Source organism: Coturnix japonica, chromosome 7 (genome assembly GCF_001577835.2).
Source record: "Coturnix japonica isolate 7356 chromosome 7, Coturnix japonica 2.1, whole genome shotgun sequence".
In the NCBI taxonomy this organism is placed as follows: Eukaryota; Metazoa; Chordata; class Aves; order Galliformes; family Phasianidae; genus Coturnix; species Coturnix japonica.
Window position 1 is genome coordinate 5,874,388 of NC_029522.1, and position 18,360 is coordinate 5,892,747.

General features: G+C 43.9%; 1 protein-coding gene across 1 annotated transcript in view; it reads right to left on the reverse strand.

Moving 5' to 3' along the window:
- Nucleotides 1–14,798, reverse strand: part of ZNF804A (zinc finger protein 804A) — a 135,597-nt gene extending 120,799 nt beyond the window's left edge. The window contains exon 1 of the mRNA XM_015868019.2: nt 14,370–14,798. Coding sequence (XP_015723505.1) covers nt 14,370–14,531 — 162 coding nt within the window. The 5' untranslated portion in view covers nt 14,532–14,798. The remainder of the gene's footprint in view (nt 1–14,369) is intronic.
- Between the last annotated feature and the right edge of the window lie 3,562 nt (nt 14,799–18,360).

The following is an 18,360-nucleotide window of genomic DNA, read 5'->3' on the forward strand; positions in this document are numbered from 1 at the left end:
TTATGAATGGAACAGCAGCCATTACAATGCATTTTTATATGTATATGCAGCTGCATGTGCACACACTCCACACTGAGCATACTGCCCCAGTCTGTTGTTAGGAAAAGCACTGCTAGCAATAACTATGTGCTCATTCAGAAATACAAAATATGGAGTTCTGTCTCCTCAGGCTTTGAGAGGATTTGTCCCACTTGTAAGTGCTCACGAGACAAGTGCAGCAGTATAAGCAGAGAAACAGAGAAGCATAAAGGATTTGTACTGTTCTCTCACCGACAAATCTAAAAACAAAGAACTTCCTTGTTTTCCAAATCAACTAAATGCCAGCTGCAATGATATTATTAAATCCATACTAAATCTAACAAATTAATGAGGTAAGTAATCAAAATTGTATTAAGAGACCTTATTCCTACTAAGCAGCCAAAAACAGTTATTTGCTTTCAACCAAAATAAACACCCAAACAAAAGCTCACAGTTAAACTCCAAGTTTTCTGGTTGACAATTAATCTATTCCTAAGACAGCACTCAGTTTTCAGAACTTGCAGAGGTAAAAGGAATAAAGCTCCAAAAATAATTAAACAAAACTGCAATAGTATGGAGGTACAGACAGAAACGAAAAAAAAGCAAAGAAAAGAAGAGGCAAGGAAAAAAGAAAGCAGCAGCATGGGACAGTGACCACAGCAAAGAAAAGCAGTCGTGCAGTTTAAATGTGCATATACATATGGGTTGACGTCCAGCAAAAGTAATCATTAATCCTTTTATGTTCTTCAACCACTTCTGAAATCCATGGCTTTGTCATCAAAGAAGACAATCCCAGCGCCTCCAGCATTTTATTTTATTTTTAAGTGCCTAAGCACACATATTAACTTGTCAGTGTGATATTTGAAAGTTTAATGACATTTTCCTTCCATTCTCATAATTGCTAAATTCAGTACTCAAGTGGGAGGTGAAAGCAATGCAGCCCTGCTACACAAGCAGCCTCCCATTTATCCAGTCCAGTAATTCTCTTCCGTGAACTTCAATTTCATTCCAATAAATCTGCTGTTTTAAAAATTCTATGAAAAATGATGAACGAACCCCAAGTCGTGGTAAACAGCAAGCGATGAGAGACAATCTGGTTAGAACAGTAAAACGTAGAGAACTAAACTGTACAACGGCTTCAGAATGAACAATGAGGTCCAAGTTCAAGATAGAGCAAACACTGCCAAATATTTGCAGTGAAAGAAGCAAATTTGACTATTGTCTTTCAAGAAAAACTTCTATGGATTCAGGTCATCTCATTAAACAGAAAGGGAGATGAGGAGGGTCAGCTGGAGCGGGATGGGGCTCGGAGAGCAGGGACAAGATGGAAACATCTGGTAAGGTTCCACTTGCACAGAGCAAGGCCAGGGTAAAAAGAGACAGACTGATTTTCCAAAGACAGTGCAGGGAAAGAGGGATGGAGGTGAGGATAAGATTTAAATAAGTCAGAAATAAAACAGTTCTGCCTCTGTGCAGAAATGCTTCATATTAATTAAAATTCTCCCACAAGGAAAGGAACTTATACAGACACGTGCATTCTTTACATGCAAATGTAAGTTTTGAACAGTTATTACCGGAGAAGAAATAAATTTGTCAGGTCTTGACAAGGTTCCCATTTTTCTTACAAAAATACAAACAAATCTATGTTACAAGTGTTACAGGAGTTTTATTTAAACACCTTCCTGAGAAATGGAAAGTTAGATTTGATATATCAAAAACAATTGAGAGCTTGCAGCACAACTAAGAAAAAAGACAACAATAAAAAGCCACACCAGTACCATAGCCAAATGCTGCATTAGCAGCAAGGTACTTAATGAGTAGAGGAGAGAAATAGGGATGGCATAAAAATAGGATCAAGTGAGCAGACCCAGTGATCTTAATGAGACTATGTATAGAATAAGTACGTCACTATAACTGCAGACCATGTGATCCACACCCAGGTATCTGTACATCAAGGGACCGTTATAGCAACATCCAGAGTATTCTTATAGTTTCCGCTTCTGGGCTACTGAGAACTGTTTTGATAGATTCATATTGTAATGCTGGAGTCAGCTAAAACAAAAGAAAAATAAAGCAAGCCTCGGTATAATCAAGACTGGAGGTACTGATGTATGAAGAAAGAAGGTAACAGCTAGAATGTTCCAAGCCTGCAAAGATGCAAGTAATGCCAATTCTTACAGTTTACAAATATCTCGAGGATGCAACCATCACGGAGGGAGGGCAATTAGCACAAAATTGGCTTAGCTACACATAAATGGGAGAAAGGAGCAGCAAAAATAGTAAGCATATTAGGAGTTTGGATTTCTTCTTTTATTTTTAACTACAGAAAATGTAACGGCAGTTATGAAGCATCCCACATAGACACACACACCAGACCTTCTCACACAGCGCAGTGCTCATCTTTTCCTCCCAGAGGGTAGTCATGACCTTGTCAGACATCTCCTAACACACAGGTTGACCCGAAGTCCTTCCACAACATTTTTCCTTGGAATTAGGATGTTTTCTATTCTCAACCAAACTGCAGAACAGATTTGCGTGGCAAAACAACTACATTGAGTACTTAGGGCTATTTGCTTGGAATAAAATGTTGAAGTGATTACAGCTAATAAAAACGCTATTTCTAAACCTCTGAAGTGATATTACAACTCTGATGGACCATATGGTTTTGGTGTATTTATACTGCAGTGAGCTCCTTGGGGTGTTTTTATGTCAGCTGTGAGTGAGGAGATGCACTGGGCACATGTGACAGGTTTGGTTGGCAGGTGACCGCTGCGAGCTTCCTGCCCACCCAAGCTTCCCCACTGCCATGTTTAGAGAGGTGTTTCCTCCAGAATTTCTATGTTCATTCCCAGTCCCAGTAATCAAACATGGGTGTATCTAGCAATAAATAATGCAAAATTGCCGTAAGAGAGACTGATTTGCCAGCAACAGCAGATGCTATCCTAGAGGCCCGTGTTTCATTTACTAGAACCCCATCCTGGTGCTAACACAGCCCTGGGCTCCATCATAATTTCTCCCGTGTCATCAGGAAGTCAAATCCGCTCTGCAATTCCCCAAAAGCAAACAGGAAATATCACTGAATAATACACAATAATACACGTGAACATCTGGTGACACAAGACTGACAGTTTTGACGGAAGACGGGAGGGCCTTTGAAGTAAGACACTAAGTATTTTTAATTCATAGGTGGCTGCCATATTCATATGTGTTACTTATCATTTTTTCACTGAATTACATTGTGAAACAGAAGTAGTTATATTAACCCTATTGCAAACCTGACATTTTGTGGAAAATGGGGCCTATTAGTAATTAAGCTTAAAAGTAGAGGTAATACAGTGCTCTACACTTCACTGACAGCAGTACTCATCATGCATTTATAGCACATACAAGGACCCTTGAAAAGGGAGAGAGAACTAGGCAAATGCGTTAGCAACTGTGAAAATGAGATAAAAGCTACTGACTTTGTAACCTGCAATTCGCCAAAAGCTTTTTCTTCATTTTTTTCCCTCGAGTTAAACACATACTTTAAGAGACAAAAGGTCCATTTTTTCCTCTCAGTGCACACATGTGAGCCTCATTAATGTTAATTGGATTTATGGCTGCCCACTGAAAAGAGAAGAAACTGTAAAGATTTCACATTTGCAGGGAAACAATCAGAGGAACGATTTCTTGTGTGTCTAGCTGATGAAGAGATGGAGAAATAATGGATGAGTCATTCTACATTCTGATTCAAAATTCTTAAAATAGATGAGATGAAAACACTTATTTCTGCAAGGGTCATATTCATGGGAAGGATTCTTTCTAAGAAACTGATCTGAAGCTTCAAATCTATCTGTGCTCTTAATTACCTAACTCTGAGAATAAATCATGGTCTCTGAATTGCAGTTATACAGATTTGTAGCAGTAATTCAATTTGGCAGGTGTAAAGTACAAGTGTAATTCCTCTGTCCTCCCTGTAGTCTTCAAAGAGACACTGAATTTGAGCCATTTGATGATTTCTTCCGTATTGTAGTTTTCACATTCACTATGCATCAAACTTCTGATAGATCATTTCAGAAGGCAATTATACATGGCTACAGTTACTTTACTAATCAATTTCAATATAAATCAAACATGCAACTCTTAACTTCACTGTGGTGTAGCTTTAGCCACTACTTGATCCACCGTGAACAAAAAGCTTCCAAGCTATTTGTGATGGAAGTTGGGAAGTACACAGAGTCTTCACGTAGACAGACTTGCTCTACAGGGACTTCCCCAAAGCTGGTCTTCTACTCGGCCTCCAATTCATTTGATGGGATTATCTATTCGTCTAAAACAATCCCTTCTTACAAAATAGAGAGAAGAGGAAACCTAACACTATCCATCCCACAGTATGAAAGCTCTGTGTATTGATGAAGAAAAAGCTTGCCCGAGTTTTTTTGCCTGTTTCTTTTTTTTTTTCTCCTCTTTTTTTTCCTCTGCTGTATTCTATATCTCCTGCAGTAAAGAGAAAAAACATGGCTATGTACATCAGACTTGCACCTCTGCACCCAACTACTAGACACTGAGCAAGAGGATTGGCACAGGAGCATTCCTAATGCTTTCCTAGATAGCCGTACCTGTGCGGCAGACTGACCTACATTTAGGAGAGCAAGATCAACAGATAAACGGAGTGTAGACCTTGGAAGCTCTCTGTGCTTCTTGCTTCAAAAGCACATAAAAACCTTTCCTCTCTGTTGCACAGTTGAGAAAACATGAGGATCAGGACAGACCACTGCTTCCCATATTTCTTTGCCAATACAGAGAAGGCATCTGCCCATGATGATGATTAAATAATACTGGATTTCTTCATCTCTGTCAATGCCAGACAATCAGCATACCACCTCTTTAGGAAATGCTCAGTTTGATCTATCTTGCCTCTGCATGGTAATGCTCTACCAAAAACAAATCACTTCTTTATCAATAGTCCTCTCGAGTGCCTTTTAAAAGCCTTTCCAAAATTAAGAGTATACCCGCCAGCACTTTTTAATATGAAAAAGTGTAATCAATAAAATACTGCTGGTAACTCAGATGATTTACAGGAGGTGGGGGGAATTAAATATGAATTAGTTTGGAAGAGTTCCGAGTCCATCATCTTTCTTAATTATAAATTGGGTCACTGGCTATGAATTGCATGACTCAGCTCGGGAATGCCTGAAAAGAAGCCATCAGTAGATTCAACAGTGGCACTTGATTTATTTCTTGGAGCTACAAGAAGCACTGCGTTTTGCATCTCTGATGGTTTAGGAGATCCCCAGAGAAAGCTGATGGTGATGCAGCTTCTGTCAGCTACACATCAACTGGAATGAGGGCAGAAGAGAGTAATCCCAAAAAGCTATGAGCAGAATATGACAGTGACATGCGTTGCTCCCCAAAGACCCTCCTTGTGGCATAATAAATTAAAAGGCACTCTCCTACAGATTGAACTCAGAATTGTGACATGAGTGAGGTTGGACGGGACATTCAGTCTTGTGACTTTCTTTAAACACTGCTGTGCAGATTAATGCTGCTTAGTCAAGTTCTGAGCATCTCCAAGGATGGAGACCTGTCAGCCTCTCCACAGCCTGACCACCCTCAAAGTAATTTATTATCTTCCCCTGTACTTGATAACAGTTTCTCACACTCCCACATGGGCCCAACTGCCTCCCACTCACAACTCTGGGTATCTGCCTTACCAAAACTACTCTGAATCTCTCCAGTTCCTCAATGAACAAAGTAGACACTAATACCACCAGCACAATGAATATGCAAGAAGTGAGAAGCAAAACTCTGCCACTGAGCTATGCTCCATCACTGAATCAATCCCATCAATTATTGTAATTGTTGGCTACTATTTAGTAATTTCTTATTTTCTCTGTATTGGGCATTTCCGATTCCTTTGCATACCTGTTTGATATTATTCTCAAGCTGTTTGCTTTAGAGTTTCAGGTCGCCTTTATCGACAGCTTCGCCAAACCAGTGTTTAGATCAAAATGCCACATAGTCAGGATTGTCCCCAAAGTTTTAATGCCAGATGTTTTATGAAAACCCACATCACTAAGCACCAATTGATAAGCTATTTGCTAATGGGTATTGTGGTCTCCTGCTAGAAACACTTTCAGCTGAAATTAAATACTTAGAAATTACAGCTATTTGAACAGCAAACCTAAAAGAATAATTACATTCTGCCATGTAAATCAATTTGTAAGTCTATTTACTCAAACTTTATGGAAACCAATACAGAGTAAAAGAACCTGTAGAAAAAGACACGTGGATTCATTTTTCTGTATAAGGACATTATCGGTAAGTTGGAAAGACAGCAGTTCTCCTATTTCAGGGAAGTTCTCTATAGCTGGTGAAAAGGCAGATTCCACAAGAGGTCTTGCAATAAAAAGTTGTAAATAGGAAAACCTGGCCAAGACACACCAACCTACAGAAAGTGGCTATGATCTAGATGGGAGAAAGGCAGCAACTTGAATACTGGAGCTGGGCCTGACCCCAGCAGGAACAGCCTGATCGCTTGCTATTTGGGGAAAGGAGAGTCTAAAATTACCACAATGACAAGAAAATTCATCTTCAAGAAATGCAAATAGAACAGTCAGACAAAAAGCCTGACCGGTTCAAATGATGTTCCTAAATCTTCTGTGCAACTAGAGAATACTGATGAGAGACTAAAAAAATCTCTCTTGGTTCCTCACCTAAATCTAACTTATTTTCAAAGGCCTTTTTCAAGGCCAGAAAGCCAGGTTCACTCCCCAAGTCTTACTTAGGCATTTGCTTTTAGTGCAACAGGGAAGGAATTGCATTTCTTTTCTTACAAGGCTATCTGCACAGCTACCACAGGTTGGAACCTGCATTTCCATACTGAAAATATTTGGAAATGTGCTCTCTGAACTACTAAAGAACCAGGGCTGCACAGAAATTCATATCCACAAACAGCTTGGATGCACAGAAAAAGCATTCTGTGCCAAGGGCAAAAGAAACCCTCTGCCCAGCCTGTGCCCCTGCCAGTCCTCAGGGGAGGGGAATTGCAAACACATTGTAACATAATAAATTAATTTCTGTAGGAGTTTACAATTCAAGCTCCCCGCGGCCTTCAGGCAGCCTCCTATCTCTCTTGGAAAAACAAGGTTAAACATGACATGCGTTGTGTCTCCTTGTGAGTAAATGTTGTTTTTGTTCACTTTTTGCATTTTTTAAACAACATCAGCTCCAGCTCATCCTGAACAGTCTCTCTCCAGTGCCAGAGGAAGAGCATTTGTTCTCTCTCCAAACACACGTGGCAAAATAAAAGGGTCTGATTAGTGCTTGTTTATACTGATAGGCCAAACACAGCTAAACTAGGAAGGCTCATGATTTCTACCATGTTCACACTTGCTTCACAAGTGAAAAAGAAAATCAGCTCAGTTTCCCTGGCCACCAGAGTAAAAAATAAATAAATAAAATAAAAATACATGGAATAAATAAGGCCATCATCATCATAAACTGTGTTAAGATATTAAATAATAGAAAATACCACAGGCTGATTTTGTGGGATTATCTAGCCCATTCCTGTATCCCAGGATGCATCTATCCATTCCCTTTGCTTTCTGTAGGAACTAATTGTTCTCCTGGCACGTCTAAGTGCAGGCAGAAAAAGAAAGTATTTTCATTGCCACCAGTCAGGGGCATCCGAGACCTTACAGCGAACTTGGTCAAAAGCCCTGCTTGAAAACCCACTGTGCTAAGCTCTGACCACTCTTCATCTCAGGACCCACCAGATCTGCTCCTCACTGCTGAGCAGTTTTACCAGCAGTGAATCCCGACTACCAGGAGGCAGGGGGCAGACCCTTCCCATGGCCAGTGAGAGAGGTGAGGCTTCCAGAACTCAACCTGCACGAAGGGAAGGCTCAGTAGCAGTGTTTCAGAAGCCTAATGAAACCAGAAATACTACTGATTTTGAATATCTAGAAACAAACTTGCTGTTTTCTAGTTAGCGTATTCGAGTAGTGTGTTAAAATTAATGTTCAGTATCTCCGAGCTACAAGATTGCTACGGATATTTGCATCTGAAAATATTCAAGGCAAAGGCTCTCCTTACGCTTTAAGGCCTTGATCTGGAGAAAAAAAACAACCTGAACAAGTGTACTAATTTAACCATGGTAATAGCCTAATTACATCCAACAGAATACCGATGTGTTTGAAGTTTACCATGCATTTAATAAGCTTTTACAGTACAAAAGCTCAGTCGTAACCCCACTTGAATCAGACACTGTCCCAGTTTAAAGCTACTGCACATCAGAATCCAGCTCCTACTATTCTCTGGACCAGACCATGCGTTCCTATGGCGCCTGATGTAGATGAAAGTGCCAAACACACGCTGAACTTCCAAAATGAAACAGAATGTGTTGAGCTAAGAGGATCCACTGCAGGTGAGCACTTTCATTTACAGCTGGATTTGAATTCTGTTCATATAAACCAACGTCAGCTTTGAGAGCCATAAGATAAAACAAGAATAGCAGGAGTATTTTATTTTCACTGCACGAGGCTCGTGAGGTTCCAATAACCTCCTGTTCACACAGCTGAGAACCAATCCTACTGAAAATACTCTGAATCAGTGCCCTTACCTACAGCCTTATACAATGCAAGGAGTCACTTGCATTCACATGAATTAATGCAAGAAGTAGAATAAAGATACAATTTCACTGTTAATTCCATGCTATTAAATAGTTCCATTGTTTTCTCAGTGGCTGCTTCTCAATCATTATTTAAATGGCACTAGATTAACTATTCAAATTAAGTAGATTTTGTTGTTGTTGTTTAAAAATTTTAATGAGCTTTAGCTGCTTTCACAGAAAAAGTTTGAACATTTTCACATCCAACAATCAGCTCACAAGCACAGGAAATGGCAAAGACACAGAGAGCACCACGGGACACAAGATGTAAAAGTAACAGGTGACATTCATTTCCCACTCCAAATCTCAATACATGGCTTGACTTTCTGCAAGTTGCTTTGCCACACAACTCCAGGTTCACGTGTGCCACCCCAAGTGAGCTTGCAGCACCGATGCTACAAGCCCATTGATGCATGCTGCATACGTTAACACTGATTGCTCACAACTACGGTATGCAACTAAAGAACTACATGGAGTTCAGCTCAAAATGCCCCAATGGGTCCTTTCAGACAATGGGGGTGAAAGCCTGCAATTAAGGATCACTTGAGTGAGGTGCCAGACAGCAACTTCCCAACGTGCAGCAGCTGTCTTGGTACATAAGATCCTAAGATACTTATTGTTAGTAGCACAGAATCTCTCTCTTCACATATATATTCCATGTATCTACTCATAAAATAGATTTCCATGTCCATCACAACACAATTACTTTAGTTTATCTGGAAATACAACTATATTCTACAAAATGGAAAAGAAATAAAGACAACAGACAGCCTGAACAACAGATGGCATTTTCAAAATACACATGCGTAATCAATATCCCAATACAGTTCTTATAAAACTGTAAATAAGGCCCAGAACTCAAACACACACACACACACACACACACGTTACATATTCAAAGCAACTTAGTTCCATAAACATGAGGTAGATGTTGGTAATGGTGTAAATGGACGTCCAACACCGTCCAACACCATCCAACAGTTCCATCACAATTTGTCCCATTAAATGTGAACAGGCCTTCCACAGCCAGTTCTCTATCCCAATAAAACTTGATGAAACAGCACGAAGGGAATACCTAGAGGTGAAATAGCAGGTACTCAGTCTCCAGACAAGTCCCATTATTCAGAAGACGAAATTAAGTGTCACTGTCTCTGCGGACCAGCCCCAACTTACACACACGACTAGCACAGTTTCATGCTGTGTTTGGTTTATATTCTGAAAGGCACTGTAAGGATTTTAGAGATCTGTGGTCGTAACTCCAGTGATTCTTTCACGCGAGTGTCAATACTTTTTGAGATTATCAAGTGTCAAACAGCATTTCAGAAAGGAAGATGTATTACAAAGGAAGACTAGTGCCATCTGACCTCTGTAACACATGACATGCAGAAACATGTACTAAGAACATGAAAATTTTAGGAGATCCTTAGACAAAAAGGAAGAGATGCATATATAGAAGCATATCTAACTGCTTTCACTAAGAGAAGTAGGGAAAAGCTTCAAAGTCACCGAGTAAGAACCCTGACAATAAATGGCCAATCAGGCCCACATTCATTGACTGAAATGCCAAGAAATAAGCATTATCACACAAAAGCACAGAAGTAGCACCAGAACATTACCTTTACTATGTTTTCCTGACCCCCATCATAAGTTCTCAGTTTCTGGTTTTAAAATTGCCTGCAACACAAAGGACAGGCAGCGACCTGTTCATGCACACCAACAAAACCAACATCTTTTCTAAAGGGCTGAAATTACATCAAGTACTTCAGCAGCAGATTAGCTATCATTATGAGATTACACCTATTTGAAGAATGCTTCAGACAGCAGGAACTGCCACGGGAGAAAATAAAGCCTTATTCAAGAGCCCAGATACCACCAATTCCTTTTAATAAAACTCCCACATTTTCTAAAGAAATTTATGAGTTTAGATGTTATTCTTCCAGATGTGCTGAGCCTCCTTCACATCAATTCATAATTCCTATTTATTTTCCCAGTAAGGGGCAATGGATTATAATTGAGTTAGCGTGCTCTTGACACACTGAGCAGTTCTTTAGGCCCATTACAGAGTGCTCACACTACAAAGCTGTACCATCAGATAGTCAGAACCACGCTAGATACATACTCCTTCATTCTTTCCCATCATCTCACTCACAGCTCATTCACAAGCAGTTTTTCCTCAATTAATGGAAGTGATTTACAGGATAACCTATTTTCCTCAGATTACACACTTTTCTTCATTCCTTCTCATGCATTTCTCTTCTGTCCATGCTTCCTTGTCTTGACTGACAGAACTGGGGTCTTTCCCATCTTCTAATTCTTACTTCCACCTCTTATTTCTCTTGCTTCCATCTCCCATATAACCCCGTCTCACCTATCCATACTCATTAGGCAGTATGGATTAAAATGACCTGCTTGTGAATAAGGCAATAGAAGCACTGCAATTTCCCCCTTTTTATCCAAAAGGAGCTATCTGATCCTCTCCATTGGGAAAAATAAGGATGACCTACTCCACGTTTCCCACCTCCCCAAGGCTTAGCAGCAGGATGTTTGCTGCTTCTTGAACCCTTGGCCAGCACAGGGACAAGGAGATCTCATAGTCATTAATGGGACATCTGTGTAGAGGTTCACTTCTTTGTTGTTGCTTTTCCAACCAAAGCAGAAAGCACAAAGCTTTGTGCTTCGTGTTCCCTGGCTGGTGAGCAGGGCCTCCTACCTCTTTCTCCCCATTACATTATGGGAGCTTTGAACCAAGACCTTTTAAAGCTTTAAATTAAATGCATGAAACAGAACGCTATCAAAGGACAACCAGGTAAGAACCACCTGCAGGGACAAATGCATAGGAAAAACTATTTCTCATGTCCTCTTTTAGAGAGTTGGACAGAAAGGAACAGTTCCAGATTAATCCCAGACCCCTCCAGAGCAGGACAACAGGCAAAAACCCAAAGGACTTTCCTCCCCCAAAACCTCATGAGATCTAGTTATGCAGACAGACTAACATTAAACATGTAAAGACAGAATCTGGATTCAGTCTTGCCAGGAGGTTTTGGCGATACAAAAGCACATGCACTGTTAAGCACTTAAGTGCAATAGTGGGGGGTGGGAGGGAGAAGAAGTAAACTACCAAAAAGCCAGCTTCATCAATTGACTGAGACAAGCGCTACTTTCTATAAACCTCAGCAGAGCACACAGTCTTACTTTCTTGTGTTGGATGGAGTTAGAGCTCCTTAAAAGGAGCAAAGTTAATAAATGTGCCAAGTTCTGCACGAGGCAATTCTACGGTGCATGAGCAAAGGCTGTTTTCAGGTTCTCCTCAGCTTATTAGAGAGCAGGGGCTTTCAGAAAACATGGGTGAGGAGCACAGATGAACACAGACCAAATACTTGAAAGCACAATGTGAAAATGTGCCTCAGTCAGAGCTGCTCCAAAATACTTCTGCCTTTCAGACTTGAGCATCGCTGGTTTTCCTAGGCTTTTTCTAGGACAGAAGACACCAATAGCATGTTAAGAAAGCAGGTGTTCCCATTAGGTGTAAAGGTAAAGGTGTATTCTACTCTGTATTAGTAAAGACCTTCACCTTTGTAAGGCTGAAAGCCTATCAGCGTTAAAAGCCCCTAATCCTCCAAAATTACCTAACATTTTATTTTCCAGTAGAGGCTGTCTGAGACCTACTTCAGTGCCTCAAAACTGTCCGTTTGAGCTACCTAACCATGCCTTGCTGCACCTTGGTACTATGTGTACCTACCTGATATCAGAACTCACCCAAACGCAAATAAATCTCCATGTCTGCATGTATTCCATTCATTTCACAGTGAGGGGCTTTGCTACGCTGCTAAGGGAGCAGACATCAAGAACTCTCCCTTTCTAACCCAGTGAAAACTATCAGTCATACCGCTCCCTGCCTATAGCAGAAGCTCTCAAAGGACCCTGATGACCAAGCCATAACCAGTGCAGTTCTTTTTCCTCAATGTGCATCTATTCTGTCTCACTAAAAAGCAAGGTTGAGTTAGATTTCTTTCTGGAGCATTTCAAAGCCTATGCAGTATGTTTGTATGAAGTTTAAGATGAGTCTCCTCAAACATATTTTGGTAACTATTGTTTTCACCAACAATAGAAACCCCAACTCTTTTTATATCAAGGAAAATTTTCAAATATACATAAAAAGAATAAAGAAAACACGGTTGAAACAGGATCAATCATGACGTGCAAGATGATGTGCAGTCCTAAAGTTACACCAGAGCAGTCTCAGCCTGCCAAACGTATCGTGACTGAAATTGTTCTGCAGAGAAAAGGCGATGCTTCATGCAATTATTTAAAGTGTTCTGAGCATTGCTACAGTAGGTCTTGGGTTGGCAGCTGTGACAGTGAGATATTACACACACATTGCCATCTCATGGATGCTACAAATATTTGTTTAAAATTCCAAGAATGTATTTCCTCATAGAAAAATAGGCAGAAGCCACAGCACATAAAATTACTGTAAGATTTACAACGTGAAAGCAGGAACTTTACACTTGAAACCATCCAAAAATCTGCCTCGGATTCTCTCGTAGTAGTTACTATTTTTATGACTTGGCTCAGCCTTGTTTTAATCTCTTTATTTAGGAAGAAATTGCAAGCTTGCCAACTCCAGCAAATGTTAAGCACTTCAGTAAATTCCCCATCAATATAGGGCGTGCATTCGAGGGAATGGGAAGACAGGCAGCGAGCCCTGCTCCATCTCCTGCAGAAGGGGCTGGGGAACAAGAGAGACGGCAGCATGGCTGAGCCCCAGCAGCCCCGATACTTCCTGCAGCACAACAGGGAGCAGCACCCAGCCTGCGGTGGTGCCCAGGCTCACGTGGGCAGAAGGACACGCGCTGGGTTGAGGTGCCTCTCTTTGCTGGCTGAAGTTCAGGGAGCAGCAGCACAGCAACTCAGCACAAGGCAGAAGACAAGAGATGCTAAGGCAGCAACGCAGCGCGTCCGCACAGTGACAGGGCTGATCTGCTGCAAAGCCATTCCCAAGTTACCGAGCCAGGTGCTGTTAACTGATCGATCCCTTCCAAACCTGGAGTTACATTTTCTAATTAACTCAGCAACCAACCAGCTAGCACTAATTTCTAGAGCTTCCAAAGCAGCAAGCGAACAAATGAAGCTTTGCACCCAAAGAGCCCCTACCCAAGTAAACAAGTTCCTGCTCCTCTCTTCACTTTCAGAGTGGGACCACCCTCTATCCCTCGTGCCCAGGGCAATGCAAACCACCTGGTGACCAGCACCTTGTCCCCAACACCAGATACGCACTGACAGCATCCCCGGATACAGCTTCAGCACTTGCACCGGGGCTTCAGACTGCCGACCCCCGTGCAGCTCGCAGAGCCCTGCCCAACCCGTGATGCCCACCCCACGATGCCCATCCCCAGCTGCCCCCCCAGGGCTCCCAACCAGCCCTCGCGCTAAGCCCGGAGCGCAGAGCCGCTGCGAACCCCAGCGTGGGAGGTGCTGGACAGAGACAGAGGCGCTGCGCCCCACCCCCGGCACAGGCAGGCACTACCATACACCCCATACAGATATACCTAGCGATAACAATAACGAAAGCGCCCGGTCAGGACTCCGGCTCCCTGCACCAGCGCCGACGCACACGCAGCAGTTTTCACCTCGCCGGAGCCTCGGCTGCGAGAGGGACAGGGGAGCGAGGGGCGGGGGAGGCGGGAGAAGAAGCCATTACCAGAGTTTTGTCCCCGTTCTTGCTGAGGGGGCCTCGGAAAACTCCCTTGATGTTGCGAAAGTGCCCGTTGCTGAGATGCGCCGAGCTGATGACGATGTAGTAGCACTCCATGGGGCCGGGGCTCCCCGGGCGATGGGGGCCCTCTCGGGAGCCCCGCGGCATGCGCGGCCCCGCGGCTTACAGCCGGCACGGCGGCGGCTGGCGGGGGAGGAGGAGGCGGCGAGGGAGGACGAGGAGGAGGAGGAGGAGCGGCAGCATCGCCGCGGCTTCGCCGGCGCCGTGTGAGCCGCCGCCCGCGGCGGGCATAGCGCTGTTATAGCGGGCGGCCGTGCCGGTCCGCTGCGCCGAGCCAATGGCAGGGAGCCACCGGGCCGGCGGCGGGCAGGGGGGGACATCGGGCACACGCCGCCTCCGCCACCCCCCCTGGGCCCGCAGGTAAAGGGGAGGGACGGGGGGCGGCCGGGAAAAGCCCTCGGCCCGCCCCGCCGGCCCCCTCCCTTCATTTTTTTTCTCTTTTCTTTACTGGGCGGGGCTGGTTTCGGCGAGATCTGGGGGGCGGAGAGGGATGCTCAGGACCCCCTCCCTCTCTCCTCATCTCCTCCCGCCGCTCCCCATCTCTCCACCCCGCCGCCTTTCTGCGCCCGCTCCGCTTTTCTGTCTTTCCACATTCGCGTTATCATTTATGCCCAGCCGGGCTCACCCGCCGCTACACCCCGCAGCACCCCACGCCCGGCCAGGGACGCCGTGTGCGGCGGGTGCCGCAGACTCACGAGGCGCACCGGCGCTCAGTCGCGCTGCACCGGCAGGAGCCCTGCCTGGGAAAGGACGGCGAACCGGGGACGGCCCCGCTCTGCCCCCCGCGTCCCTGCGAACAAAGACGGCGACAGGAGGTGCGGCAGCAAGCGCTGCCCGTGCCGCGCCCCCCGCTCCCCGCTCGGGGTAAGCCCTTCTTGCGGCAGCGCCCGCTGCCAGCCACACGTTGTCACAAGATAAAAGACGGGAGCGTGGAAGATGCTCGAGTCCTTTTTCCCCTCAGAGACCTGTGACTTGCAGCCTTAGCACACAAGGCACTGCACATCCCCAGCCAGCTTGCCTCCTCGCTTACTTTCTTCTATGTAGCTAAAAATCCAAGATGCTAAACAATGATAAATTGCAACGCTAAAAGCAAAAACAAGCCCCGAAGCACAACGTAAGCTCCAAAAACAACCCCTTATTATCTGCACTTGCTGCTGATAAGAAAATACCGGGAGCCTAACCAACCCCTCCTCATAAATAAGACGAACTGCAGGTTGGAAAAACGAGGGGTAAATGGGGACAGACCCTTTTCCCATCAGCATCTGTGCAGCTTGTACCCTTGGTACAGGAAGCAACAATCTATGGGAGGTGCCTCACTCCGATAAGACTTTGCTATCTGCTCTGCTTCCCATCCTAGAGAGAGCAGTGCAGCGTGACAGCTGTCATTCATCCTTCAGAGGCTGCAGTGCTTTGGGAGGAACCCTGGAAATGCCATCAGCAGAAACTTCTGACAGCCGAGGGACAGTTTGCTGCTGTTACAGCCCCAAAAGGTGAAAAATGTACACACACATAGCACAACGCTAATCTGTTTGCACTTATGCATGCATACAGACAAATACAGTCAGGTTTATTACAGCATAAATATGAGGACAGTATCATGTTTGCTGTGTTTATCATCACACCCATCACACCTTCACACCCCAATTTCAAACACAGGCAATCCCACAGATGGAAATATCACCATGATTGGACCTCCATGTATATGCACCAGGTTGCTGGAAGCCATGATGTTACATGTCCTGGTGGGGATTTTGGTGGCGCTGGGGCAAGGGAACAGCTGCCAACTGGAAGATTTGTTGGGAAGCTCCTCTGGGCAGCAAGATTTCCAAAACCATCCCAAATTTGGGTAGGATAAAAGAAGGAAAAGACAGAAACAGCCAAGAAAAATCTAAGGAAAACTACTGCCACTCCATTTGTCTGGACCAAGGCATAAAACACACTTCAAGCACCTTTTCTGTATGTTATGTTCCCATTATGCCAGCTCCTAGCAGACAGCCCCTTCACGCAGCCACTGTTGCAAAGAACATTTTTCTCTGTAATACTTATGCTGCCCACTTCATTATATGTCGTCAGCATTTAATTGCCTTCCAAACACAGACATTTGCATGGCCAGGGCTGGCTGCTTTCAGCCAACACTGCTTGTGAACTCTTGCTAGGCATACAAGAAATTGAGAACAGTTACTAAATGGCACCAAATAAGCAAACTTTATGTCTTCTACATTTTCAGGCTGTCCACTCTTCTCTTTTGGGCTGCTCCTCTGACTCTTTGCTATCTCCAGTCTTCCTTACGTGTCCCTCAGAAGTCCCTTTCCTGCACTCTTTCTGCCTTTTTGTTCCTCTGCTATGATCACATGTGCTCAGGTGCTTCCATTACAGAACTTTACTTCCTTCTTAGCAAATGGCTATTGCATAAGCTCCAGAGCCCACAGCTCTACATACCCTCCAGCCTTACCTATTTCCACCTCTATCCTATTCTGCCTGTGACAATCAGAATAGTACTCTGCAGTTTGATACTTTGTAGAATTCATCATTCATGAACCAGGCACAGCACAATTCAGAGAAAAATACTTCCCAGTATCAACAACCACCTTTTGTTCAGCAACCTCCAAAGCATGTCACAGTGCATGTACTATCCACTAAACGTATTCTAAGAAATCGCTTACCTTGCTGCTGAAACGTATCTATCAAGGATGGCAAGAAGTGTCTGCATGGTACGTCACAGGTAACTCAGTTCAGCTCCCACAGCAATTCTCACTGAATGCACTACAACTGAGACTGCTTTAAGAACCTCTCCCTCACAGCACTCTGCTAAGACACACTTCCTCATCATTTTATTTTAATCATCTCCTCTCTACTTTCAGTCTCCTCCTATTGCTCTCCTTCATTTCTTTATTTTTCCCACTTAGTCACCCACGTTTGCCCCTGCTCTTTAGCTGCCTGCCATCCTTGCATTATGTGCAAGGAAAAATAGAAGCATCCATATTACCTATTGAAGGCCATTACACTGAAACAGAACCATAGAATCATTAAGGTTGGAAACATCTCTAGGATCGCCAAGTCCAACTCCAACCCATCACCACCATGCCCACTAAATCGCATCCCTCAGTGCTGCGTCTCTGTGGTTCATTAACACCTCCAGGGACAGCAACTCCAGCACCTCCCTGAGCCTCATTGCTCAGGACATCCTGCATCACATCACAGCTGCTCCCTGTCCTGGACACAGAGAACTGCTAAGGGCTAATAAAAGGCAGCAGTGTGCTGAAGCCCTGCAAAGTCTTGGGCTACACCCTGCAGCCCTCCAAAGTCACAAGAAGACAACTGCTAAGGCATGAACTACATAATTTTTCTGCTTGACCTTGGAAGCAGGCACAGAGATGTATTAAGAAACACTGTACTCTATGTAAGTATAACATTTCTTTGCTCTTTGCTTTGCTCTGCAAGCTCTGCACCCCAAACATCCTCTCCCCACCCCAAAAAAATAAATGAAATTGTTTGAAGCCTGTAGCACACAAACTAGACACCAAGCCACACCTCTCAAATGGTGCCTTAAGGAGTGAGAATACTTCAAGCATTTCTGCTTCACCCCATTCTTTCATTTTGTAGACTGCAAGGCATTCTAGCTACAAGGTGATACTGTCATAGACCTTAAGTGCCACTCACTGAGTTAAACCACACTGCACAGCCCCTGAAGCAAACCCTCCACCATGCACACATGCAGCAAAGGAAGCACCAGCAATTGAGTCCTGGGCTACTATAATGCCTCCTGAAATCTGGTTACATAATAACCTAACACAACAGTGCAATGAACAACACAGAAGTGGGAAAATCCATAAAACAGTGTGTCCCTCCCTTCAGAAATAAAACCAACAAATGCACTAAGGCCACAGAACGAGCACATTTTCTGCGTCAACAGTTA